This window comes from Drosophila pseudoobscura, chromosome 3 (genome assembly GCF_009870125.1).
Source record: "Drosophila pseudoobscura strain MV-25-SWS-2005 chromosome 3, UCI_Dpse_MV25, whole genome shotgun sequence".
In the NCBI taxonomy this organism is placed as follows: Eukaryota; Metazoa; Arthropoda; class Insecta; order Diptera; family Drosophilidae; genus Drosophila; species Drosophila pseudoobscura.
In genome coordinates, this window is record NC_046680.1 from 21,390,077 (window position 1) to 21,414,252 (window position 24,176).

At 45.6% G+C, this 24,176-nt stretch overlaps 7 protein-coding genes and 2 non-coding genes across 11 annotated transcripts; 4 read left to right on the forward strand and 5 right to left on the reverse strand.

Moving 5' to 3' along the window:
• Positions 1–729: 729 nt before the first annotated feature.
• Positions 730–4,972, reverse strand: LOC6899001 (nuclear pore complex protein Nup133-like). The gene is made up of 9 exons (XM_033379210.1): positions 4,681–4,972; positions 4,447–4,621; positions 3,897–4,382; positions 3,525–3,837; positions 2,833–3,472; positions 2,566–2,770; positions 1,825–2,503; positions 1,229–1,770; positions 730–1,169 (listed from the first exon to the last, which is right to left on the reverse strand). Exons 1-9 carry the CDS (start codon positions 4,827–4,829, stop codon positions 795–797), a joined length of 3,564 nt encoding a protein of 1,187 aa, XP_033235101.1. The 5' UTR covers positions 4,830–4,972; the 3' UTR covers positions 730–794.
• A 631-nt stretch (positions 4,973–5,603) lies between these two features.
• Positions 5,604–10,053, reverse strand: LOC6899002 (prominin-like protein). Its single transcript, XM_033377545.1, has 12 exons — positions 9,433–10,053; positions 9,218–9,365; positions 9,039–9,155; positions 8,779–8,966; positions 8,543–8,707; positions 8,324–8,454; positions 7,928–8,263; positions 7,253–7,365; positions 6,248–7,184; positions 6,042–6,181; positions 5,791–5,959; positions 5,604–5,712 (listed from the first exon to the last, which is right to left on the reverse strand). The coding sequence occupies exons 1-11, from the start codon at positions 9,914–9,916 to the stop codon at positions 5,791–5,793; spliced, it is 2,928 nt and encodes a 975-aa protein (XP_033233436.1). The 5' UTR covers positions 9,917–10,053; the 3' UTR covers positions 5,604–5,712.
• Positions 10,054–10,522: 469 nt separating this feature from the next.
• hng1 (hinge1) lies at positions 10,523–11,617 on the forward strand. Its single transcript, XM_001361891.5, has one exon. The coding sequence runs from the start codon at positions 10,612–10,614 to the stop codon at positions 11,524–11,526; it is 915 nt and encodes a 304-aa protein (XP_001361928.2). The 5' UTR covers positions 10,523–10,611; the 3' UTR covers positions 11,527–11,617.
• Positions 11,549–12,448, reverse strand: LSm1 (U6 snRNA-associated Sm-like protein LSm1). Its single transcript, XM_001361892.5, has 3 exons — positions 12,127–12,448; positions 11,890–12,074; positions 11,549–11,824 (listed from the first exon to the last, which is right to left on the reverse strand). Exons 1-3 carry the CDS (start codon positions 12,179–12,181, stop codon positions 11,651–11,653), a joined length of 414 nt encoding a protein of 137 aa, XP_001361929.1. The 5' UTR covers positions 12,182–12,448; the 3' UTR covers positions 11,549–11,650.
• Positions 12,449–12,504: 56 nt separating this feature from the next.
• Positions 12,505–15,965, forward strand: Xpd (general transcription and DNA repair factor IIH helicase subunit Xpd). Its single transcript, XM_002138927.3, has 8 exons — positions 12,505–12,653; positions 12,714–13,171; positions 13,226–13,356; positions 13,418–13,638; positions 13,698–14,079; positions 14,144–14,425; positions 14,488–14,766; positions 14,989–15,965. The coding sequence occupies exons 1-8, from the start codon at positions 12,649–12,651 to the stop codon at positions 15,538–15,540; spliced, it is 2,310 nt and encodes a 769-aa protein (XP_002138963.1). The 5' UTR covers positions 12,505–12,648; the 3' UTR covers positions 15,541–15,965.
• Positions 15,966–16,603: 638 nt separating this feature from the next.
• Pu (GTP cyclohydrolase punch) lies at positions 16,604–23,933 on the forward strand. 3 transcript variants are annotated; one of them, XM_015185224.2, is made up of 5 exons: positions 16,604–17,011; positions 21,061–21,270; positions 22,941–23,106; positions 23,184–23,300; positions 23,514–23,760. In XM_015185224.2, the coding sequence occupies exons 1-5, from the start codon at positions 16,810–16,812 to the stop codon at positions 23,641–23,643; spliced, it is 825 nt and encodes a 274-aa protein (XP_015040710.1). In that variant the 5' UTR covers positions 16,604–16,809; the 3' UTR covers positions 23,644–23,760. The 3 variants fall into 3 exon arrangements, with proteins under 3 accessions (XP_015040710.1, XP_002138966.1, XP_015040709.1); XM_002138930.3 differs by lacking the exon at positions 16,604–17,011 and adding an exon at positions 20,206–20,761 and having other exon boundaries at positions 23,514–23,933; XM_015185223.2 differs by lacking the exon at positions 16,604–17,011 and adding an exon at positions 20,206–20,713 and having other exon boundaries at positions 23,514–23,933.
• Positions 19,036–19,913, reverse strand: LOC4805545 (uncharacterized). Its single transcript, XM_001361894.4, has 2 exons — positions 19,503–19,913; positions 19,036–19,447 (listed from the first exon to the last, which is right to left on the reverse strand). Exons 1-2 carry the CDS (start codon positions 19,818–19,820, stop codon positions 19,130–19,132), a joined length of 636 nt encoding a protein of 211 aa, XP_001361931.3. The 5' UTR covers positions 19,821–19,913; the 3' UTR covers positions 19,036–19,129.
• TRNAW-CCA (transfer RNA tryptophan (anticodon CCA)) lies at positions 22,793–22,864 on the forward strand. The gene has a single exon. It is a non-coding gene; the product is annotated as a tRNA-Trp (tRNA).
• TRNAG-GCC (transfer RNA glycine (anticodon GCC)) lies at positions 23,339–23,409 on the reverse strand. The gene has a single exon. It is a non-coding gene; the product is annotated as a tRNA-Gly (tRNA).
• Positions 23,934–24,176: the final 243 nt, after the last annotated feature.

A 24,176-nucleotide genomic window follows, 5' to 3' on the forward strand; every position in this document is an offset into this window, starting at 1 on the left:
CCCTCAGAAACATACCGAAATATACGACAGAACTTTACAAATATACCGGAATATACTGACGAATAATTTTTATTCAAGTTCCATATTCTTCGTTTTTGATATTCGGTTGGATATTACGAGCTAGATAGAGCCCTCAGCTGTGCCCACATAATTTAATCCAATTACTGAATCAATTTTCTTTTTGAATGGCTTATTTTAAACACTTGCTTTTATTGCATTTTCTCTAAAAAAAGGTTTTAGCGAAAAATGTCAGAAAAATAACATGTAAGTGAGTAATCTTTCCTATTGCTAGATTTTGATATTCCGTTGAATAATGCTAACTAAAACCCTCAGCTCTGCCCACATAGTTTTATCCCGTTGATGAATATATTTTCTACAAGATTAACTACTTTTAAGTTCTCCCATTTATTGTATTTCGACTAAAACAAGGTTTAAACAAAAAAGTTCAACAACAAATTAGTCGCAATGCTGCTGTCATTTGAAGACTTGTTGCTTATACATATCTCTGGAGTATGGGCATTTTTATACCCTATTGTATGTTTTCCAAACTGTAATGAATAAAGAAATTTTCTCAAATTGATAGTGACTAAATAGTGACGGCGCTGTCGTGGTCCATGAACTGGCCAAAGACCGCTAGCATCACGGTCAAGTTGAGTCCGTATCGTAGCTAGTACAATGAATTTTTAGGGACACCTGGCAGCGGTTCACAAAAGCCCAAACACCCACACATCATCTCCAGCTTTTGGTTTAAACTTTAATAAATGTAAATGATTGTATGTATATGCAAAGCATAATTAGACTTCCATGTCTGGTGGCTGTTTGAACATATCGGCCACATACTCGTAGGTCAGTTTCAAGAGATACTGGAACGACTTGTTCTGCGGCAGGTCATCTAGTTCTGTGCTCTCCAGGAACTCCTCCATGGGCGGCAGAACATTGTCGCCTTCCTTGCCCATCAGCTCCGAGATTTCAATGATTTTGTAGAATAGCAGCTTCTGCATGTATTCCACGGAATTATTGTGGTCATAGTCGACCCAGTTGTCGCGGCGTATGGCCGCACACCAGATCTTGTGGCGCAGATCGTAGGGCTGCTCCACAAAGCTCAGCAGTTCCAAGGCCTTGCCAAACTCCACTTCGGTGGCATTATCGTTTTTATCGGCGATGTATAGCTGGGGATTATTAAATATTGTTAAATAATGTACGAGAGCCTAGGGACGGATCGACTTACATCGATAATATCTTCAGCTTTGAGCACTTTCTGTTCTACTGGGTCGAGGCCAAAGTTTTCAAGTACGTCATGGCTCAACTGCAGCTGATACTCGATGAGCTTTAGATCAGCATTAATCTTCTCCATCTGCGACGTCAGGTCGGTGTCGGGCGCCGCAAAAGCAGCCAGCTTGGCCAGAGACAACATTGACTTCTTGCGCGCCACAATCTCCTTCTCGTTTTGCGCCAGGTCGTACAGCCCCTTTGCCGCCCGCTCGTAGTCGCCGTTGAATATCAGCTGAATCCAGACCAGCGATGAATGGTCACGCATGAACTGTGCCAGCGCTATCGGGTTGTCCTTGAAGCGCTCGAATACCTCGCCATGCCGCTTCTGCCGCAGATGCCAGCTGATGGCAAACTGCGAGAAGTTAAACTCCTCGTATTTGCGCATGTAATCATCCAAACGTTCTTTGTCATTGGTCAAGTCGCATATTAGCACTAGACTATGAAAGTCCAGATACTTTTCAGCCAACTTAGCGGCATACTCGTACTTAAGATCCTTGACTGGAAAGGGAATGAATATGAAATACGTCCCAGTTATACTGAAAGCCTACTTACTTAGGACTGAGATGAGTTCCCTGCGCTGTGCCTCAAACTGCTGCTGCAACAGATTAGCCTTCTCCGATCCTCGAACACTATCCAAGTAGTTCTTGCGCCCCTCAAGCACCAAATCGACTAGCTCGTATATTTGCTGGTACAACTTCTGGCTTAGCTCCGTCTCACTGATGCACTGGGAACCATAGCGCAGGCTGAGGTCTATAAGTCGGTTGAGAGTGTCTCGAACTCCAGCACTTCCCGACATGGCCGTCCAGGGAAGGTTTTCGCAGGCGGCCAGTCTGTCATTGTGCGGTGTGAAGTTGTTCGCCTGTTGCTCACGATGCATAAACACCTGGCCCAGTGTATCCAGGACGATGGAATTGGTATCGTTGAGAAATTGGGCCACCATTACTGTGGTATCTCTCTGAGCTGAAATCTGATTGTCAGCCATTTCGGCTAGGGCCTCGAATACAAACTGGAATTTGCACAGTTTCACATAGAATATGTCCTGGGTGGTTAGGTTGCCATTGGGCTTCTCATCCCACATGGCGACAGTGGCATCGATGGCATGCTCGATGATTTTTGGTTGTTTGGCCTGCAAGGAACGGAGTGCCATGGCAGCCACTATTTTCTCGCTAATATCGGACAATATAAAACTGGTCGGCTTCAGCACATTACTACCACAGGGTATGGCATTGAGCTGAAAAGAATGACGCAAGATAAATTTAAAAAAATAGCAAAAAGAAGAGCAGTAATAATCACCTTCTCCCAAACGCCGCTGGCATGAAGAAATGAGACAAAGTGATCGAAGGCAAGGGTTTTGTCCCGTAGCTGATTGATGATTTGCATAGAGCGTGAGCTCCCTAACGCATGACGATTGCCATCGTGATCGCCCAGAGCCTCTTCCCAGCGTGGATCGGCGATTGGAAGATCCTCGGCCAAGTCCTCCGCTATTGTGATGACAATTCTAATGGAAATGGAAGTATCTGATAGATTATAGTATTTTAATCAAAATTCAAGTATTCATACCTATCCAACTTGTAGGCATCCAAGGGTGCACCATATTGATCGGGCTCATTGACAGTGCGCAGAAGCTCCCCGATAATTGTCTTCACCATGTTGTTATTACGCTTCAGGTGGTACACGAAGGCAGCCTTTAACTGGCCCACTTCGTCACTTAGATCGCTGTATAGCTCATCCGGATCCAGTTCGAACATGTGCAGATTGTTGCTGCTGCCAGTTACTGCGGTCAGTGTAGACTGATCGGGTGCACTGAAACTACCGAGCATAGCTGGTGCAAACAGATCTGGTGTATTGCAGGTGCTCATATTATGCAGCTCGTTGGCATCAAAGTCGCCGGGTGTGATTGAAACCAGTCCGTGTGTGCGGCTAAAGAACAGCGGCAGTCGACTGCAGACGGCAGCACATAGGATTCGATCGTCGTGCAAATGAAATTCAATCTTCTCCGCCTCAAGTTCGGCTGTGGGTACGGCGTTTGCCAATAGCAACGGATACACCACCTTTGGGGTGTAGAGGTAGATGTGGCTGCTCCCTATTATGAAGCGAAGGCTGACGCAATCCTCTTTGGTCTTGGCGTTGTAGAATTTATTTAACTTAAGGGGTGTGATTGACTCCAAAAGTATGCTGTTCGGTTGGACACTGGCCACAGCTAGAAATAGTATTAAGTATTGTTCATGTTGAATGACAAATTCAATACTTACCAACGGCATAGCACATCTGTGGAGCGTGAGCAGCGTTAACAGCTCCAGCCAATATGTAAGCCTTGTCATCTACGATATTAAAGTCCAGCAGATTCAACTCGATTTCCACATTGTCCGCGGGAGTACGGAGATTCCAGAACTTTTGCTTAAACTCTTCGCGAATCCGACGCACCACCTCTTCATCCTCGTGGAGTAAATGTTCTGTATTCCCTTTGTTTGACAAACTCCAGCGCTGGATCGAACGATCCGAGAGCACAGCCACCACGGTTTCACCTTCAGGAGAATTTCTCTCGCAGCACATGCCAACCAAGAGCTGGAAAATATATTTTATATTATTTGAGGAACCTTTTTTGATGAAAATGCAAGTCTCACCGGATCCTTGTCGCTGCCCGTGTTCATTCCAATAAGCATGGACGAAAATTTCTTACCAAAGCCACCAAGCAAACTGGTGGCCGGTTTTATGGTCTTGTGGTGCAACGAGTATCGGCCGTTGGTGAGGCCTACGCTGAGAAATACCAATGTGCAAGTTGAGGTCACAGCAAGGTAGCCCTGTTGCAATGGTAGATTTATGATCTGAACGAAGTCCTGACCGGTTAGGATCGGTAGATTCACGTTATTCCCGTCGTGGGCGATAGATGGCCAATAGCGCACATCTCCCGTTGCAGAAACTGCTATGCAGGATGCCATTTGCTGGCCGTCTGTCTGGAATACACTAATCAACTCACTGTTGTACCCTAAATCGGAGTAGGGCAGTTGTAGTTCGCGGCATTGAGACAAGCCACCTCCCCGTCTAGGTTGCTTGGCACCCTTGGACGTCTCTTTGTACTGCCAAATTAAAAGTCGGCGGCCGTGCACAACCTGAAATAGGGCCGAAATTTAATACCCAGCCAAATCATTTTTTGATCCGTGCTTATGCCCGTACCCAAGCCCAGCCATTTTGGGCAACCTTCGCAGAAACGGCTCCTGCAGCAGATCCCACAAAGGTCAAGGCCTCGTTCACTACGACGGGCAGGGGAAAACCAAAGCTCTCCACAACATTGTAGTCCGACCGGATGCCGGGTATCGATTGGGTAGATCGCCCGGACAAACTATGCCGGCTGTTGGGAAAAAGTGTTTGAAATCATCTTTAAATAGGCGAGACACTCCTGTTAGTTACCTGTTGTGCAGGGCAGTTTTTTTCAAGCTCCCTGGAAGTGGAGAGCAGTTCGAGTTCCCGCCAAAAAAAGACTTTTGCGTGCTGTCTGCACATAGCCGGCGGAATCCTGGCGATGACTCCCGCGGAGTTCCGTATAGCTGTTTTTTCATGTTTCTTTACTATACTTTTTTTTAAATATTATTACTATGGGTACTATGAGTACTATCCTAGTGATAAGGAGCAAATGTATTTATTTTTTTGCTCAGGTTTGACGAAATAAATATTATTTTTTTTAAAGGTTTTACTCAGCAGTGTGACCGCGGACTTATCGTTAAAATATACCGTCGGACCCCCAGAAATATACCAAAATATACCGTCTTATTTTAAAAATATGCCGTAGATATACTAACGAATGTCAGTCCTGTTTTACATATTCCTCGTTTTTGATAATCTGCGGAATATTACCAGCTATATAGAACATTTAGCCGTGCCCACATAGTTTTATCCTATTAGTGAATCTATTTTTTAATTGATTGGTTTATTTTAAACACTTGCTTTATTGCATTTTGCGTAAAAAGAGGTTTTAACGAAAATAGTCAAACAAACAAAAACGAAAGGGATAGTTGTTCCTATTGTTCAATTTTGATCATCCATCGAATATTACGAACTATATGGATGATAAATCAATTTTCAACTTGACTGGCCTATTCTAAATGCTTGCATTTATTGGATTTCTATACCAATTATATACCGATATACCGAAAACATACGGTATACGCCAGTTCTAACATGAAACGAGCGAACAGATAAAACTAAAAACTATATTTCAAAAAATATGTGAACTGCTATTTTGCAATTGCTTTATATACTAATTTTGTTTAACATAGAAAAAACGACAGAGTCGAAGACCAGTACTGTTGAAAGATAATTGAAAACAATAGAGATCACATTTAAAAGATCCCGTTAATAAATTAACGTACTTCACCTTGCAGTTGTATTTGTCCGACCTGCCTCCGGGTAAGTAAGGCCGTGTCGGTCTGCTTAAAAAATATGCTTTATAAAACAGATAAAAGACATTTAATATTCAAACACCGCAGAATTTGATTTAAGCCGATGTCTCATTTTGTTTACCTAGTCTTTCTTACGTTTGCTGATCGCTACAGATTCCGCTCTGACTGCAACAACTTGTAGCGGCCTGTCCAACTCTTCTGGAGCTGTGAGCCCAGCCTTGCCGCGGAAATCTGGTGACAAAATATTTGCCGGCGCTAGCATGACCGGCGGACCTGTGCAAACTGGACATCTAGAGGAAGTAAGGACGGGATCGGAGGGAGATAGTTAGTTATCCGGCTGAGTATGAACCATTTTTGCTGTGAAAGACTTACCTTGCTGCTTCTACTGCTGCTAATTGAGCGACAATCGGAGACGGATAGATTTTAGAGTACATGCACATCAGACAATGGGCTACCAGCAGGATGGGCAGGAGAAGCATGCAGCAAAAAAGAGTGGCCAGCCAAAATGCGTTCTTCAAATAAAAAAATATAAATACAGTATTAACAGAGTGGAGAATTCAGATGAAATCTGTACTTACTATCGGATCGACTAGACGTTCACAAATTAAGGAAGCGCCTTGATGGTAAATGTAGGCCAGAGGCTTACAGTGTCCTACGTTGTTTTCCGCTTCCCTAATCACTCTTTCGACATAGTCTTGAATCTGAAGGTTGACCGAAGTCGAAAGGTTATTGGCGAGATGGTTGATGTAATCGTTGCCTTTATTCCTAATAAAGCTCTCGGACCTTTCAACCGCGTCCATCAGTATTTTAAAAGAGTCGCCAAAGTTATTGTTGTCGTATAGAATGAGCTTATCAATTTCCTTTACTTTTTCCAATAATTTTTTTACGGCATTCGTCAATGGGTTCAAGAAATAATTTCCGTATCTTATTAGATCTACGGCAGCCAGGTAGTAAGCAATTACGCCTGACCACCCTTTTAGATATTTTGTGTTTATTTCATAAACAAATGCCATCGATTTGCTCTTTATTATGGAGAAATCCGTATGGATAAATTTGGTGCAAAGATGCTCGCTGTATAAGCTGCTGTGGTATTCGGACAAATTGCCTTCACGCATGTCAGTGAGAAGTAATTTCTCCTTTTCCAGGATGAGCTCCACTTTGGATAAATCCCCAGTGAACAGAGGGGGATCTTCAAAGCCGTCGACGAATACTTCCAAATTTAACAACTTTTTTATGTCGTAAATATTCTTCGCTCTCAACAGCTGAAATACGGACTCATTTGCATTGCAGGCCCTGATTGCCTCCGACACTGGCAGCGTGGAAAACGGTTCCCTTACTTCCGTACTCCCCGACATGTAGCGATTGATATCGATAACGGGGTCGAGATATCGGAAGATGTTTCGATCATTTTTTAATGGAGCACATGCGCTCGTGTAAGTTATCAAACCGATTATCAAGTAGAACAGTCCAACTAGCGTGATGAACGAGAACACACAAAATATCATGATGATGGCGCTGAAATAGTGACACAAATGGCTGTTGCTGCAAATTTCTCGGTATGCCAAAAACTAGAGATTACTCACATAAATAGACATGAGGCAGCCATTCCCTTTGAGAATACCCTAGGGGGTCCTGGCATTGTCCGGTTAGGCCCTAAGAAGCCGCATACCAGTGCCGATATCAAGATTACTATAATCTACAGTCGGGAAAAATTTAATTAATATCGGTCGAACAGTTTGGGAAAGTTATATATATAATAAAAACACATTTTTTTTACATCTGCATCCGACACTAGCCGTTTTATCTCGCTTCCCTGCGCCAGACCGTGCACACCGCACAAGGAAGAGTGTCAGATTCGAGCCGATGATCCGATCTGATCCAGATTCGGCAATATGTTACATATGGGTATTGTCTATGATTCTCCGGTTTTAGTAGATGCCACAGATTTTCGATCTTTGTGGGCAAGGATGGTGCTTAATTCCATGTGTCATCACAGGAGTCTGTATACAAAATTTGGGGGCTCTATCCCTCATAGCCTCTGAGGACTAGGCGTCAAGCTAAATGGAAGGATAGACTGACGGACAGACAGACATAGCTTTATCGAAAATATATACTAATAGGGTCCTAAACGCTTCCTTCTCGGTGTTACATACACATTCTTTCACCACAAAGCTAATGTAGTCCGAAACTGTTCGACTAACAGGTTTAACAAAATGCATCAAATTTGCATAAAATATGTATAAGCTCATTCGACTTACTATAAAGATTAACAAAAAAATGACGATGTTAATAGTCCTGCGATCTTCGCCAAACTTTTCGTAGACGTCGTCAAATGTCCTTGCGGTCCTCAGTGTGTTTAGGTGAATATCGCTGATCATAGAATCAATCAAGTCGCGGATTTCTATAGCTTCATTCAGAAACATTATCCTTGATCTAGTAAGGCTTCGAAATATTGGCGGAAGAACGAGTTTCATCTGTTTCAGGATAATTTCCTTAACCTTTTTTAAGCGGGCCATTCCCCTTATTGGGATCTGATAAAGTTTGTCGTCAATAATTTGTTTCATAGCTTCGACAAAGACCGTAGTATTAGGAATCTAGAAATTACATTGATTACATTTGGGTTTTGTGGGTGCTTTGTAGGGAAAATATATTACCAGGTCTAAGTGCAGGCACTTTGAAACATCGTAAGTCACTACACCCATGTCATGGTTGAACTTATAGCATTTTTCCAAATGGCACAAAGCATAAGCAGCGTAGCTAAGATCTCGTTTCTGGCCCCGCATACCTGAATGGCGAAAAGGTAAGGGCACAGCTGTATCGACGACTATCTATCAGATATCCGATGCGAGAAATTCTGGACTTCTAGTAGTTACCGTCTCTAAATTGGGACCCAAAGAAACGGATATCCTGCTCTAAGGCCTCCACTTGCATCATAATCTTAAGGGCTTTCGGCATGTTGTTCAAGATGCGCTCCATTTCTGCTAGCGCAGTACTCTCGGAGGTATCCCCCAGGTCCAGGAATATGTGATCATGTGCGTCTATGGAGACAGATGGAGGGTGGCAGATAGAAGATATATCGTTTCAGATTCAATTCCCGAGTCGAACTCACTATTAAGTTGATCTTCGAGGTGGGCTTCCAGCTCCTGGTAATTGTACACCAGCAAATGGTAGATATGATCAGCCACATCTTTTAAAAAGGTGCAAGTGTCCCTGCTAGCACGTTTCATTGTCATATTGCTGTCTTCTAGTCCGCGATCCAGAAACTTGTTCGCAATAAACATTATGAAAAGACCAAGCCTGTGGGCAATCGTAATCGGAGGCACATTATTTTGCTGCCATTGAGGCTGGTCGACCTCGACCCAAACTCACATAAGGCCAATAACGAGAAGGGCAAGGCAAACGCTGCAAAGACAACGCCTCCGGAACTTGTTCGATCTCTTATTTTGCTTGCAACGTAAGCAGCAGCAGAAGCAGCAATAGCAAACACTATGTCATCAAAAGGGTGAAAAAAGGATCTTATGGGTCGCCTTTGTAGAGGCTTTGCTTACCCAATAAACGGTATGATAATTATACAGACGAGGAGGGATATCACGACAAGAAGCAGAAACCAGTACCGAGCCAATAGAGCAGCCCAATCGTTCTTCCACACCTTAGGGCCGAGAACCAACTTGTTGTTGGCCGTCGTCGTAACATAGCCTGCAGGAAGGCGGGAGGGGCCTCAAATGGATGGCTCTCTGGAGCTAGTTGATCTGGTTGTACTTACCCGGAGGCAGGTCGGGCAAAAACAACCGCAAGGCGAAGTGCGTTAATGTATTAACGGGACTCAGAGCTTTTTGTGAAGAGGTTAGATCCAGGGAATAATTGCCGAAACCAAGGTATGGGCTGTACTCGACGGAAGGCCAGTGGTCCTGTCCGAGCTGCTCGTGAGTCGTACCGTCGCCCGCGTACCCCTCGCGCCAAACGACATCAGCTTTATTATTACTTTCAGTACCACTGGCTCCAGTTGTTCCTGTTTCTGCATCAGGATCCTGGGCCAAATTTTGCATAGTAAGTGAGAGTAACACAAGGATCAGCACCACCGAATGGATGCCTCGAACAGAAAGGGGAACAAAGTGATGCTTTCGTGCTCTTCCTGTAAAATTTCTTCCGCGTGGACGTTCTGCCAGCGCCATTCCGATCTCGATACGGTTCCTCCCAACGAATTGGCGTCCGCTTCCGTCGCTTGCAACGTAGTCGTTTGAAAACATTTTTCAACTGCAATCAATCCTTGCACAGTTGGTGTTACACTTAACGTAGATGTGTGTGTGTGCACGCATGTGTACTTGTTGTGTTTGTGATACGATATTATGATATGTGATAACATATTTCAAAGTAAGACTTAAGTCAGAAGTTTTGACTCAAAACAGATGGCCGCAATTCAAATATTCCAATATTTCTGCAAGATTCGCGATTCGTCAAGAAATGCCATTGTTTTTGTTCACAATGTTTCTGAAATTTTGACTTTAGGGTGATTTTAAGTACGCATTCAACGAAACTTTCTGTTTCAATTTTATAGCACTTTACTGCTCTGCACTATATATTCGATAGGATTTTTGCAACAAATTGAAATTTTTGTTATCTTACCTACTAAACACACGAAAGCTATTCAGCTGAGAATATAAAAGGTTTAAGCAGCCGTTTGGTTTCATCTTCATCGTGATCAATTCTCAATGAAATGCCAGACATTCTTTCCTGTCTTCCTTCCTTGTTTTCTTATAGCGGTAGAAATTTCCAATGTTAATGTTAGTTAACAGTGTCAGGATTGAACTGCGCTTAACAGCACGCACACAAAAATAGTATAGAAAAGTATGAAATGGACATATCGATAGTGTCAATGGTACCATCACTAACCAAAACGAAAACACTGTAAACGCATTAAAAAAATTAAAATTATTTTAAAACCATGAGTTCCAACCATCGACCCCTGGACGCATCGGATATCCAGCTGATACAGACTATTCGTGAAACACCCTCGCTGTATGATCCGCAGCTCCCCTCTTTTCGGCTCTCGCAGCGCAAAGAGGAGGACTGGTTGAAAGTGGCTGAAACGTTGAGAATTTCTACTGTAGATGCTCGGCGGCGTTGGACCTGTTTACGAGATCGCTATTCGCGGGAGCTTAAACAGATGCGTCTCCATCCAACCAGCGAATTCGGCCGCAATGATTTCTTCAAACAAATGGATTTTCTGCGGCAATTTGTAAGAAAGCGGCGCGAGCGCAACAGAAGAGATCAGACGCCTACTGGTTGGCTCAAAGTGGACATGAGGAGAAACAAACTAATGAAGATGTCGACCGAAACGGAGACCCTGATTGAGGATTCGCATGTTTACGAGGAGACCGATGAGCACAATTACGATACTAAGCTAGAAGTGCAGACATCGCACTCCGAGACGTACTCGGTGCTAGTGGAGGCCGATGATGGTCAAGAGCCCGAGCAGGAGAGTTTCGAGGAAGACTTCATTGGGGATGGAGAGTGTGAGCACAAGACAATGGACTCAACGACCACAACCTCTCCTCACGCCGATGACGCAGCCCACCCCACCCAGGGCGACATCAACTACATGGTCTGCATGCCCAGCATGAGTCAAGAACGGAAGCATCTTTCCCAAGAGTCACTAGCTCCGACTATGGCCGTGCCAACAATGACAGAGACCGAGGACGATTACTTCTGTAAATCTGTGGCTGCCTATCTGCGGCAGCTGTCGCGGGTGCACAAGATCAAGGCCAAGGTGGAGATGTTCCAAATACTGGAGAAATACATTATGCTCGAGGAGGAGAGACGAGGCGTGGTATCGGGCTCGAGACCAGGGTCGGGGTGAACAGGTTACATAGCAATTGATGTATAGGTTTTAAAATAGTTTTTAATGCAGTACAAATATACAAAGTGACGAAAAATCATTTTAAGCTTAATCTATTTACTTTAGTTCCTTCTTTTTTTCTTTTCTAGCAGAAATCCTCATTGATTAATTCTGCGTTGACGGCTAGGCCGCGCTCCTTGAGTGCCTTAGACACCAGACGATGCTTCTCTTGCCGCTGCTCCTGCTCGCGTCGTTGGGCATCCAGTATTTCGTCCACAGATATCTCTTTGAGCGGCAGCTTCTGTTCCTTTTCACGATCCTGTTTTGGGGATGTTACAAGATCCGGGGTATTAATTATTCGAAAGTTTGGATTCGTTCACTCACAATTTCACCCAATAGGACAACATTTTCCCCTCGGATTATAAACACTCCACGTGGAATGTCACCATATTGATTGCCCACATGTATCCTCTCAATGGTGCGCTGCAAAACCAAGTTGGCAAACTGATCCACCGATCGTAGGTAGCCAATCAGGGTCCGACCATCACGCAGGAGCACCATCAGTTTCTCTGAAATTAAGACATTTCATTGTCATCCAAAAAAACGGCCGGAGCCACTCACTGTCTACTTCTTCCAGGAGGTGAGCTGTGCCCGCTAAAGGGTTCAGATCGTCCATGTGCAGACTGTGGGTGATTGATTGTGTGTAGAAAAACGACTTCGATTCAACTTTTCGCTTAATTATTGTTAAATGTGTTTTTTTTTTTTCGAGTTCTTAAGTGCTTCTGCTATTCTTGAGTAGCGTGGCCGCCCGACTATGCGAAGCAGGAAATTGCCAAGTCAAAGGATGGAAGTTGTTGGTGTACTAGTTATAAGTCAATTAGTGTTCGGCACACGCTGATGTTTTCTTTTTCAAAAAATTTATAAATATCATTATACTTTCTTAGAGATGGCAGTGCTTCGATAATTCACGCGACAGTGATCGCAGGTGGTGGCAGTTCCTCAATAGCACAATACAGGAATAAAATATCGATGCAAAGTATCGATTCACCGATATTTTTGATTGTTGACGTTATCGAGCAGCTGAGCCGGCATGCGGCCACCATTAGTTTGAAAAATTGAAAATTGAATCGAAATAGCAGGAACATGAAGTAAATTTGTGATTAACTGAACTAAACTGTTGCTAAAACCATTGGAAATCCAACCCTTAGGATTAGTATTGACGGCTTGCTCGTCTACTTCCCGTACGAATACATCTACCCGGAACAGTATGCGTACATGCTGGAACTCAAGCGAACCCTGGACGCCAAGGGGCACTGCCTGTTGGAGATGCCCTCGGGCACGGGCAAGACGGCAACGCTGCTCTCGCTGATTGTTGCTTACATGATAGAGCATCCAGAGACGATTCGCAAGCTAATTTACTGCTCCCGCACAGTGCCCGAAATCGAGAAAGTAATAGCCGAGCTGCAGAATCTGATGGTCTACTATGAGCGGGAATGTGTGAAGCCGCCCGCCATGACCGGCCTGGTGCTGAGCTCTCGCAAGAACTTGTGCATCCATCCGGAGGTAAGCAAGGAGCGCGAGGGCAAGGCTGTGGACGGGAAATGCTATGGCCTCACGGCCAGCTACATACGCGATAAGCATGAGTTGGATACCGATACGCCCATCTGTAAGTGGAATACACCTGTATGCCATAATCGCGTTGTTATTTATTGACTTGCAGGTCAGTACTTTGAGGGCTTCAGTCTGGAGGGCAAGGAGTCCACCCTGCCCATTGGCATCTACAGCCTGGATGATCTCAAGGAATATGGACGCTCGCGCAACTGGTGTCCCTACTTCCTGGCCCGCTATGCCGTGAGTGAACAAAACAGTAATGTAGCATTTTCTAACATTGGTTCATCATATTTCTTGCTAGATTTCCCATGCCCAAATTGTGGTGTACAGCTATCATTATCTGCTGGATCCGAAGATCGCGCAGGTTGTATCCAAGGAAATGACGCGCGAGTCCTGTGTGGTCTTCGATGAGGCCCACAACATCGACAACGTTTGCATTGATTCGATGAGTGTAAAGATAAACAGACGTACAGTGGAGCGCAGTACGAACGCGTTGAATCAGCTGACCAAATTGGTGCAGGAGTGAGGCCCAATCCGACCACTCTATTCCTTTCCCTACTCTACCTTAAAGTTTCTTTCAGCATTCGAGAAGAGGACACAAACCGTCTCAACGAGGAGTACCAGCGGATGGTACAGGGCCTGAAAGATGCCAGCGTCCAACGAGAGACGGACATGATTATGGCCAATCCTGTTCTGCCCAACGATGTACTGACCGAGGTGGTACCTGGCAACATACGCAATGCGGACCACTTCCTCAGCTTTCTGCGTCGCTTCATTGAGTTCATTAAGACGCGACTGCGTGTCCATCACGTGGTGCAGGAGTCCCCAGCCGGCTTCCTCAAGGATATATCCGCTAAAATATGCATTGAACGCAAGCCGTTGCGCTTCTGTGCCGAACGTCTGTCCAGTCTGCTGCGCACTCTCGAGATTACCGACATGACGGAGTACGGAGCGCTGACTCTGGTGGGTTATTATTCGAATTACGAGCTGCGCTGCCTATCACATATAAAGTCTTCTTTATTTATAGATCACACATTTTGCCACACTAGTTTCCACCTACACCAAGGGCTTCACCATTATCATAGAGCCCTTTGACGATAAGACACCCACCGTATCGAATCCAATACTGCACTTCAGTTGTCTGGACTCCTCCATTGCCATGGCTCCGGTTTTCTCCCGCTTTCAAACCGTTGTCATCACCTCAGGCACCCTGTCTCCGATGGACATGTACCCGAAGATACTCGACTTTGATCCCGTGGTCATGAGCAGCTTCACCATGACACTGGCTCGCCCCTGCCTTCTCCCCATGGTGATAGCTGATAGCCTTATTGCCAATTAAACAAACATTTACTACCTGCTGATATTCCACAGATTGTATCCAAGGGCAACGATCAGGTGACTATTTCCTCCAAGTTCGAGACTCGGGAAGATACAGCTGTCATCCGGAACTACGGTCAGCTGCTAGTGGAGGTGGCTAAAACAGTTCCCGATGGCGTTGTCTGTTTCTTTACCTCATATCTGTACCTGGAGTCCGTTGTGGCTTCCTGGTACGATCAGGGCATTGTCGACACCCTGCTGCGCTACAAACTGCTATTTATCGAGACCCAGGACAATGCCGAGACCAGCTATGCTTTGATGAACTATGTTAAGGTGAGATCAATGTATGCTACTGCTATGGCTTCTCCTCCACTGAGCTTGACACACTTGCATCGCTCTCATTTTCATCCATACCCTTGCATAGAGGGGTGCTGTGGCATTGGTTGGATCATTGGTATCAAAGATCTGTCGTAGATCCAACTCATGTGCTTAGTTTGTTTTTCTATATTTCCACTGGCCTTTCATGCTCTCATGCGTTCTCGTACTGTTTTTCAGGCCTGCGATTGTGGTCGCGGCGCCGTGCTGCTGGCTGTGGCGCGTGGCAAGGTCTCGGAGGGTGTGGATTTCGACCATCATTATGGTCGCGCTGTGCTCATGTTCGGCATCCCCTATGTGTACACGCAGTCGCGCATTCTCAAGGCCCGCCTCGACTACCTGCGCGATCAGTTTCAGATACGTGAGAACGACTTTCTGACCTTTGATGCGATGCGGCATGCAGCGCAATGTGTGGGTCGGGCGTTGCGCGGGAAGACGGACTATGGCATCATGATCTTTGCAGACAAGCGCTTCTCGCGCCAGGACAAGCGCTCCCGTCTGCCCAAATGGATACAGGAGCATCTGGTCGACAGCTTCTGCAACCTGAGCACAGAGGAGGCTGTGCAGCTGGCCAGGCGCTGGCTACGACGCATGGCCCAGCCATTCAGCCGCGAGGATCAGCTGGGTATCTCCCTGCTGACGCTCGCACAGCTGGAGAACATGGAGCAGGAGAAACTGGAGCGGCAGGCGCAGGGCAAAGAGGGCGTGGGCGGCCAGGTTCAGGAGTTGTAAATGCGGCTACGGCAATCGGCTCGCAGTCACACTTCCTTCCGGGAATAATTAAACACGCTGCTGCGCCACCTTTTAATGACATTGAATGGCCATTAAAAACGGAGCAACAGGCAGAAAAAACTTCAAAACTGAACATTTTTTTTTGGCCGCCATGCAAATGAGACGTAAATGTCCAATTAATGGCTAATTAATATTATTAATAATTTCGCGGGCATGACTAACATCGCTTCCAAGCTGTTCAAGGCGGCGAAACGGCGCCAGCGCATGCGCACCGACAGCTTTGCTTTGCTTCTCTTTTTTGTATTTGTATTATCATTGATTGGATGGAAACTAAGACTAAGGCGAGGAAAAAACAATCTATAAACTGCATTTATTGTAAAAGCCATTACACGTACACTGGCCAGCAAAGTTGGCGTTTAAGTTGATTTCAGACATGATCCCGCTATAATTCAGTTTTAGGGGGGCTGGTAATCAAACCGTAGTTTGAACGGCGTGGGATCACCGAACAAATTTTGTTTATTTTATGCATTATTTATCCATAATTGCCAGTGTGAGTCGTTAATAATGCTGTTCCAGCCTGGTTCCAGGTTATCAATGCATTATTTCAGTACTGCACGTTTGCTAAATGAGTATGTGTTTTTTTTTCAAAGGTTTATTCTGTCAGGTCAGAATTGTTTTTAATTGAATTTAAATTCGTGAAACAGAAACTGAAACTTTTCCCATCCGAAAGCAAAGAAAGAAACAGCTTTTGGGGCACTCGCATTTCCTGAAGTCCTCGTGTGGCGGGGGGCGGGCGCTTCGTACTGGGAGCTTGTCGGGGAGAACCAAATCGAAAGCTTTTGCAAACAGACACGAACGGCCACGGCCATTACTCAGAGCAGAGCAGAGCGAAGCTTGAATACAAAACAACCGCAAAAGTGAGATAAAACTTACTGGCATGGCACTCCATTCGCATTCGCACTCGCATTCGCGCTCACTCTCGCACGCGCTTGCTCTCCGACAAAAGAACTTTCGATTTTTTCATAATAAAAAGGTTATAACTAAATCATTGGCCGTTTAGTCGGGTAGATGCTAAGGAAAGGAGCGCGACACTGAACACTAGCCGATAAATAAATCAAAATAATTAACAATTCAATTCTTAGTTCGTTTTCCAACAATCATTGTGATCCATCCTAGCCGTATACGCTAAAAAGCCAAATCAAATCACACCTACATATATCGTTTAGTTACTACTATCCAAAGCCAATTCCAATCAAACAATCCAACAAAATGAAGCCCCAATCCAGTGAACAAAATGGCAGCCATCAAAATGGGGATTCCTGCGCCGCGGATGCAGCCTCCGTTGCCGTTGAGGCTGCCGCCGCCGCGATCCCGACAGCGGCTTCCGCCGGCGCCGTCGTTCCTGTCCTAGGCACCAAAAACAGTCAACAGCTGAAACTGGAAATGCTCAACTTGGGCAACGGAAACAACGGTGAGTTGAGTGTGGAAGGACAGAGATGGAGATGGGGATGAACCTTTAACTCTTTCTTCCTGTTTGAGTCAGAGTTCGGAGAGAGTTTGAATTGAATTTATTTCCTGAATAAACCAAATCTAAGCCCAATGTGTAGCTATTGCATACCGCTCCTGTAGCAAATACTCCTCTATCGAGCTCCCTTAGATAACTAAAGCTAAGGTTGATCTGATCTCATCTGATCTTGATCCCCCAGTAGTTCCCGAGAGATACGTCACGCGTTCAAGGCTGCAGGTGGCGTCTGATCGCAATCTCGCCAAGATATTGCATCACTCCATCCGAGGCATAGATTAGAGCAAATTGGAAAATTGGAATTCAATCCGATGCGTATAATGAGCCGACTCCGATTTCCGGCGATGCTGCATGTGCCACACATAAAACCGCTGTCTTCACACATACTACATATACCGCAGACTGAAAACTCAAATTTCAGTACTCTTCTTCAAACAATTATATACAAAAACCACACAGACAGAATGCCGGAGGAGCATATGCATACCACTGGCTAACTGCCCGGGAGTGGTAATGGGAATGGGAATGGACCTTACGAGTATTGACATTGACATTGAAAGATTTGCTTCGCACTTACCGCAGATCGGTGCCGAACGGATCGGATCGGCAGGTTCAATGAGAGCAGCGATAAGATCTCTGGGCCATGGGCCATGAGCCATGTACAAGTACTGAGCCAAAGCCACAACGGCAGAGGCAATGGCAGATATGACATAAACTCCTCGTCTTAATCCGGTATTTGGCCAACGGTCTTGGTCTTCCAATCGGAGTGGGAGCGTGTATTGCAGAGTGTTCAGGGGGAGCAGTGGGGAGACCTGAACTACTTTTGTGAAGGTTAAAAATCGTTTAATTGCGAGCACCGCACCGCACCGCACCGGCCAAACACACGGGCCTTTGCCAGCAGCAGAGTCTAAAACGGTTTCGATTCGTGGGCTTCGTCGATATTTCTGTGGCCGTTTTCAGTTTCTTTGTTTGTGTGACTAATAAGCCCCCCAGTCCCAGCCCCCAGCCCCAGCCCCCGGCCCCGTCGCCAGTACTTCACATTTGAGCGATTGCGGTCAATACAAAAAAAAAAGAAGTAATATTGTATAAAAATGAAAAAGAGACCTGCACTGCTAATTGTAGCATTTAAAAATTCTCTCAGAAAATGCCATGCACGGTCGGTGGCGGTGGCAACCCTAGCCACTGAGAATCCCCCAGAGATTGGCATTCCTTGTTCCGTAAAGCAGATCGATAGACAGAGAGAGAGAGAGAGAGAGAGAGGGTGAGAGAGTGACAGGGCCAGAGAGCGAGGAACACCTGCCCTGCCCTTTGAAAAATGTGAATAATGACTTAATTGCATAGAACATACAGCAACAGGTTGACTCTGTAACAGAAACGACAACCCCGTCGAGTGGTGACCCATCTCCTACATAAAGATCACATTTATGAGTTTTCGGTAGAGGTTCAGGGAAAGTATTTTAGGGGTCTCCCACACGCTATTTCTTAGAATGATCCCCCCTTTATGAATGACTCAAGATGCAAAAGTAAAGTACAATATGGCCCGTTCATTATCATTCAAGGGAGGCATCACTGTGGCCAGATCAGAACTAGAATTCCCAATGCCTATGTCATCTGCAGCTGGGGGCTATGTTCCGAGATTATGTAAACAAGACCGCCGCCTTAAGCAATTTCCAGATGAATTATTCCGTACTGTCACTGTCTCCGATTGAATTTCAGTCAGTCAGTCACATTGTCAGTACGAATCGAACAGAGTCAAAGATTGACCGAATTAGTATGCGCTGCTCTTAGAATTGGGATTTGACTGGCATAAATTGATTAATTCGGATTTTATGCAGGGAATACTCTAACCAAGACACTCTAACCATCGCGGGATTGGCTGCATTCATTTGAAGCCCCTCAAGCATCTCATTTGCCATTAGAAGGTTTCCCGGACCCTTAGGCTAGGATAAGGCGGTAGCCGGGGAGAGGGGATATTCTCGGGCCAGTGATTTCCACTTTATTTGCCACTGAAGTCAGGAATGGATGTGTCTATACATATGTAGCTCCTCACTGTCCCATTACCCGGGCTCACATGATGGTCTCCTCCTCTAGCATGTACTCCGTGAGGTCGCCGGGCCCCGAAATCATAGTCACGGGTACTCGGTTCATCTGGGCTACCCGCTGGCTAGGCCACACCATGATGTCGCAACAGTTGGTGAGGACGACAACGTTCGTGTTGTTCGTGGAGGTGCACATCAGGTTGCTGCTCTTCTCCACGTCGTTTCCGTTGGCCTTGCGCCGGAAACGGAACTTTACGGGCAGGGAAGTGCCCATCACGGTCTCCTCGTCGAAATACGTCGACTGCATTTGGTTGTATACCGGATTGGTGGTCGCTGGCTTCGTTAACTAGGGGATCAGATGGAATAAGGCATTGCGTTCGCATGAAAGACTCGGGACTAACCTCCTCCAGCACCACCGATGTCTTGAGCCGTTCGCAGGGATCACAGTAGTTGGGGACCGTTTGGGGATGTTTTGTCGTGTCGTGCCCGTTCACATTCGCACTCCCATTGCCACTCGTTTTCTTTTGCTGCTGCTGATTCTTGGGCTTCAAAGGATCACCGCCACGATCCACACACTCCTGAAGGAAGTCTTCTTCGATGTCTATCAGCCGCTTGACGGCGCAATCCCGCTTCAGGAAGTTCTTGATGACGGACAAGTCGCGCGGAACGGCGCCAATCACATCGAAATCATCGCAGCGCGGCTGGGCACGGAAGGTCATGATGTGGCAGACTGTTTCGGGGGGATGGGATGGAGCAAGGAATTTGGAATTGTTTGTTGAAAGGCTTCCTATCGAGTGGTGTGGCAGAGTCGAGTAGATTGACATTTTAACACTTGACGGAGACAAATGCTACTCCTTGAAGAACCTTGAATGTTTCCAGTTGGCGCCAGTCCCAGAGAGACATGCTCTTGGCAGCAGCAACAAGTCCGCGATAGAGAGAGAGAGAAGAGAGCTACGCAGTTGGACAGCCACTGGACAAAAAACCGTGTGAGTGCGAGACTGTGTGCTCTGCTGCTGCGTGGAGCTTACGAGGCTGTGGGGGAGCTTTCTGGCGCTCAAAGCTCTGCTTTGGGGGTTCTTATTGCCACTGCGGGCTCCAGCAGCCACTCAGTGGAGCAGAGCATTCCAACGCGCCAGCACAAGACGGAGACCAAAGCTAAAGACAAAGTTCAACGTATAATAGAAAGAATCGAGTGAAAAAGTTAAAGATTTTGTGTATTTACTATCGAGACGCATCTTTTTGTTCAAAGTGACAAATATTTGAGCTCCATCTCCAATCTCCCCACCGCCGCCGCCGCGTTTCACGATGAGTTTTACACGCCAACTGTCCGAGATGAGTGCCAGTGAACTGAACGACGCCATCGACGATACCAACTTTCCGCAGGCCCACATCCTTTCGCGCGGCCGCAACAACAGCGTCTGCTCAACAAGTAGCACCTCGGGCACTTCCTCTCTGGCGGACCGGGCCCTGTCGCAGCCGGAGGAGCAGCCTGCTATTCCGCAGCCAGGATCCGCTGTGGGCACGCCCACGGATGAGCTGGTGCCGAGCAGTGGAGCCACAAATCGCCCCCGCCTGATTCTGAAGACGAACGGCAGCATTCCGGAAAACGATGGTACACAACCGACAACACCAATGACACCACGTACATCGACAACGCCAGGTAGTGGTGGGGCTGCGTCTGAGTATAGCCAGGCGGAGAGGAGACCAAAAAAAAAAACTCTTTGGCGATAAGCAGAATACGTACTGATACGGCGTTCCAGTGAATGGTTTTGGGGTCAAGGGTTAGAGATGTGCTTCGATTTAGAACAGTTTCATTATTTCCATCTATGCCCACACACACCCGCCAAGGGGGGCATTGCCTCCTTATCTTGCCCATAGTTTACTGATATATGATGATGATGATGGGCTCAATCGCAATCTAACCTGAGTTTTCCTTTTCTCTCCTTTCTGCCATTGCAGGCCACGAGAAGTGTACTTTCCACCACGACCTGGAGTTGGACCACAAGCCGCCCACACGAGAGGCTCTGCTGCCGGACATGGCGCGCTCCTACCGCCTTTTGCTGGGCGGCCTGGGCGAGAATCCCGATCGCCAGGGCCTGATCAAGACCCCCGAGCGAGCGGCCAAGGCCATGCTGTACTTCACCAAGGGCTACGACCAATGTCTGGAGGGTAAGTGAAGCCCCACACTTACGAGTATCACCTGTTTGTCCGTCCTCTTTCTGGTAATTAGCACCAGGTCACTGATCGTTCTGTTGTTTATCCTGTGCCGTGTGCGTCATGCGTTCCACGGCATTTCCCAAAAGTGCGATCTAAAACTAGTTTCGTGGACAGTGCCGTGATTCATGAGTTTGGGTTGGTCTGGTCTGTGAGGTGCTTCACATTTATCGGGGGTTCCTGAGTCCGTTAGTGCATTAGTCTAATTGCTGTCCCCCTGAGTTACAGTTCCACCATGAATGTTACTGTATTATGTCAAAGCAATATAGTAGTGCTCCATACATGCATGGAGAGCATAAAAAGGTCATATATGGTATGGTTTAGTATTGCAAGGTAATCTTTAGTAGGTTAATCTACAGCTGTGAGAGTGAAATAGGAATAATTTTGGATGGTTTACTTTTTCGAACACGAATAAAGATTCTCCTGAGTTATTTAGAATGATCGAGTATCGATCTACATTCTTTTCATGTGGACGTGTCTTCTTTATTTTCCTGGACTGGCCGTACATTTATGAATTATTAATCTAAGCTAGGGATGCCGTATTGGCTGACATAGGTTGTAATGGGGCCTACCACACTGCTATCAATCAATGTAGAAGTATTCTATAGAGAACGACATAAATAGCGGTGTAATACAGTAGAAACCTATGTTGAACAAGTTATACATTGTTGCTTTCAGTAGCTAGACCTTATTCAGATGACCTTAGCTGTATCGGATCTACATATGTTAGAACCGTTGTTTAGAGTAACCATATAGTAGCCTTATATAGTACTTTCGATAATAGGATGGCCCAATTTCGTACAGTTTTCATGCGGTTTCTCCGCTTCAAATTGGAATTGCATTTGAACTTGTCATGTAATCAAATGCTTGGAACGAAACAACATTGCAAATAAACTGATACGTGCTACCGCGGACCGGTTCTTCGAGATGAAAATCAGGTTCTACAGTTTGTCAAATAAAATCGCATGTAAAGGCACGAGCGAGTGTGTTGGCCGTTTGAAAGCCAAATGAGAGAAGCGAAAGTGAATAGCCTTCGAAAATAGAGTTCGAATTTTGTGGATATTCCAGCCAAATCTAACTTTGTTTCAACGTGACTTGCGAAACTGACATTGAAAGACCCAGAAGATGTTTTGGGGAGGGGGGAATTTTGATTTCCATCCGGAAACACACTAGAGAACTTGAGCTTTTCTGCATGTATGTTGAGGGGCAGAGAGAGAGAACGCTAGAAGTGCGTGGGTGGATGGGCTACTTAAAGCATTTAAAGTGAGTGTTGCGAAAGCTTCCTCTCCTTAACAACCCCAACGCCCATGGCCACGGCCACCGCCAACGCATGGACACACGCACACACACTTGAACTTAACATTCAGTTATGCAGCAAATAAATCGCAACAGGAATTAAGCGCGCCATAAATCACGTGTAAGCCCCAGAGAGTGGTGCTTTTGTCTAAATTGGGTATTTGTCGTCTAAGAACTCAACGACTCCGTGGCGCAACGGTAGCGCGTCTGACTCCAGATCAGAAGGTTGCGTGTTCAAATCACGTCGGGGTCATTTAGAACGAAGCAGCGTCTTTTTTCTCCCCTCTGTTCGTCTTCCTTCTTTATTTTGTATTGTTTCTTTTTTTAAGATGTACTGAACGGCGCGGTATTCGATGAGGATCATGATGAGATGGTGGTTGTCAAGGACATTGAAATGTTCTCCATGTGCGAGCATCACTTGGTACCATTCTACGGCAAAGTGTCCATCGGCTATTTGCCATGCAACAAGATCCTGGGACTGAGCAAGCTGGCACGGTAGGACGGACCACCACAACACCCTAGAAAGAACATTATAATTTATCAAAATGTACGAAATTTGCAACCTTTTTCAGTATTGTGGAGATCTTTTCGCGTCGATTGCAAGTGCAGGAGCGTCTGACAAAGCAAATTGCAGTGGCTGTAACTCAGGCCGTTCAGCCTGCAGGCGTTGCCGTTGTGGTTGAAGGAGTGTAAGTTAAAAAAAGTACAATAAAAAAAAAGAAGTTTTTGCATCGGCCGGGAATCGAACCCGGGCCGCCCGCGTGGCAGGCGAGCATTCTACCACTGAACCACCGATGCTTATGATCACCGCTCTGTGAATGCTCTACAAAGCCACTGAGCAATGCATGAAGAGATCTGGACTAATTATTTCGTGTCTTCTTTCTTTTTTTTCGTTTTTCTAGACACATGTGCATGGTGATGCGAGGCGTGCAGAAAATCAATAGCAAAACTGTTACTTCTACCATGTTGGGAGTGTTCCGGGACGATCCCAAGACCCGCGAGGAATTCCTGAACTTAGTCAATAGCAAATAAACTGGAAATGGTGGGACTTTGAGAGAACAAGGAATTGGAATACGAAATAAACTAAATCCTACAATATTTTTTGAGGCGCATACATACTTACAAAATACCTACAAAACATACGAAAAGTGAAAAAGAAACACAGGGTCCACAAGCTTATGTTTTTTTAGGATTGATTTTTCATAGTTAGTGCAAATTCTGCAGCCATTTTAATTGTTGACTCGTGTAAAAATTGTTGAAAAATCCTGTTAGCCAAATACGTTTATCTAGAAAAAGGAAGGAATATATAAAAAGAAGGATGGATAGAACAGAATTTAATGCTGGTGTTGGGTAGGTTTATTTTGAATTTTATATTGAAATTTATGGCACTTTAATGATGCGCCTTACAGCCTACATACATACATGTGTATGCGTAAGTGCATCGCGCAATAAGGGAACAACTACTGATAATAAATCAACGCAAACCGTTTAGGGAATTTACAATATTATCGTATACAGAGTACGTAACAAGTAATCGAATACCTATATACTCATATCTGTATTTA

Coding starts and splice junctions, on each gene's coding strand:
- LOC6899001 (XM_033379210.1), bottom strand. CDS start 4,829: ATGAAAAAACAGCTATACGGAACTCCGCGGGAGTCATCGCCAGGATTC. Junction 3,473..3,524: donor ACAGATGTGCTATGCCGTTG/GTAAGTATTGAA, acceptor TACTATTTCTAG/CTGTGGCCAGTGTCCAACCG. Junction 1,170..1,228: donor AAGCTGAAGATATTATCGAT/GTAAGTCGATCC, acceptor AATAATCCCCAG/CTATACATCGCCGATAAAAA.
- LOC6899002 (XM_033377545.1), bottom strand. CDS start 9,916: ATGTTTTCAAACGACTACGTTGCAAGCGACGGAAGCGGACGCCAATTC. Junction 8,264..8,323: donor AGTGCCTGCACTTAGACCTG/GTAATATATTTT, acceptor TGTAATTTCTAG/ATTCCTAATACTACGGTCTT. Junction 5,960..6,041: donor GCAGCAGTAGAAGCAGCAAG/GTAAGTCTTTCA, acceptor TACTTCCTCTAG/ATGTCCAGTTTGCACAGGTC.
- hng1 (XM_001361891.5), top strand. CDS start 10,612: ATGAGTTCCAACCATCGACCCCTGGACGCATCGGATATCCAGCTGATA.
- LSm1 (XM_001361892.5), bottom strand. CDS start 12,181: ATGGACGATCTGAACCCTTTAGCGGGCACAGCTCACCTCCTGGAAGAA. Junction 12,075..12,126: donor CCTCCTGGAAGAAGTAGACA/GTGAGTGGCTCC, acceptor TCTTAATTTCAG/AGAAACTGATGGTGCTCCTG. Junction 11,825..11,889: donor TTGTCCTATTGGGTGAAATT/GTGAGTGAACGA, acceptor TCCCCAAAACAG/GATCGTGAAAAGGAACAGAA.
- Xpd (XM_002138927.3), top strand. Junction 13,639..13,697: donor CTGACCAAATTGGTGCAGGA/GTGAGGCCCAAT, acceptor AGTTTCTTTCAG/CATTCGAGAAGAGGACACAA. Junction 14,080..14,143: donor AGTACGGAGCGCTGACTCTG/GTGGGTTATTAT, acceptor CTTTATTTATAG/ATCACACATTTTGCCACACT.
- LOC4805545 (XM_001361894.4), bottom strand. CDS start 19,820: ATGACCTTCCGTGCCCAGCCGCGCTGCGATGATTTCGATGTGATTGGC. Junction 19,448..19,502: donor CATCGGTGGTGCTGGAGGAG/GTTAGTCCCGAG, acceptor CTGATCCCCTAG/TTAACGAAGCCAGCGACCAC.
- Pu (XM_002138930.3), top strand. CDS start 20,407: ATGAGTTTTACACGCCAACTGTCCGAGATGAGTGCCAGTGAACTGAAC. Junction 21,271..22,940: donor CTACGACCAATGTCTGGAGG/GTAAGTGAAGCC, acceptor TCTTTTTTTAAG/ATGTACTGAACGGCGCGGTA. Junction 23,107..23,183: donor GGACTGAGCAAGCTGGCACG/GTAGGACGGACC, acceptor AACCTTTTTCAG/TATTGTGGAGATCTTTTCGC.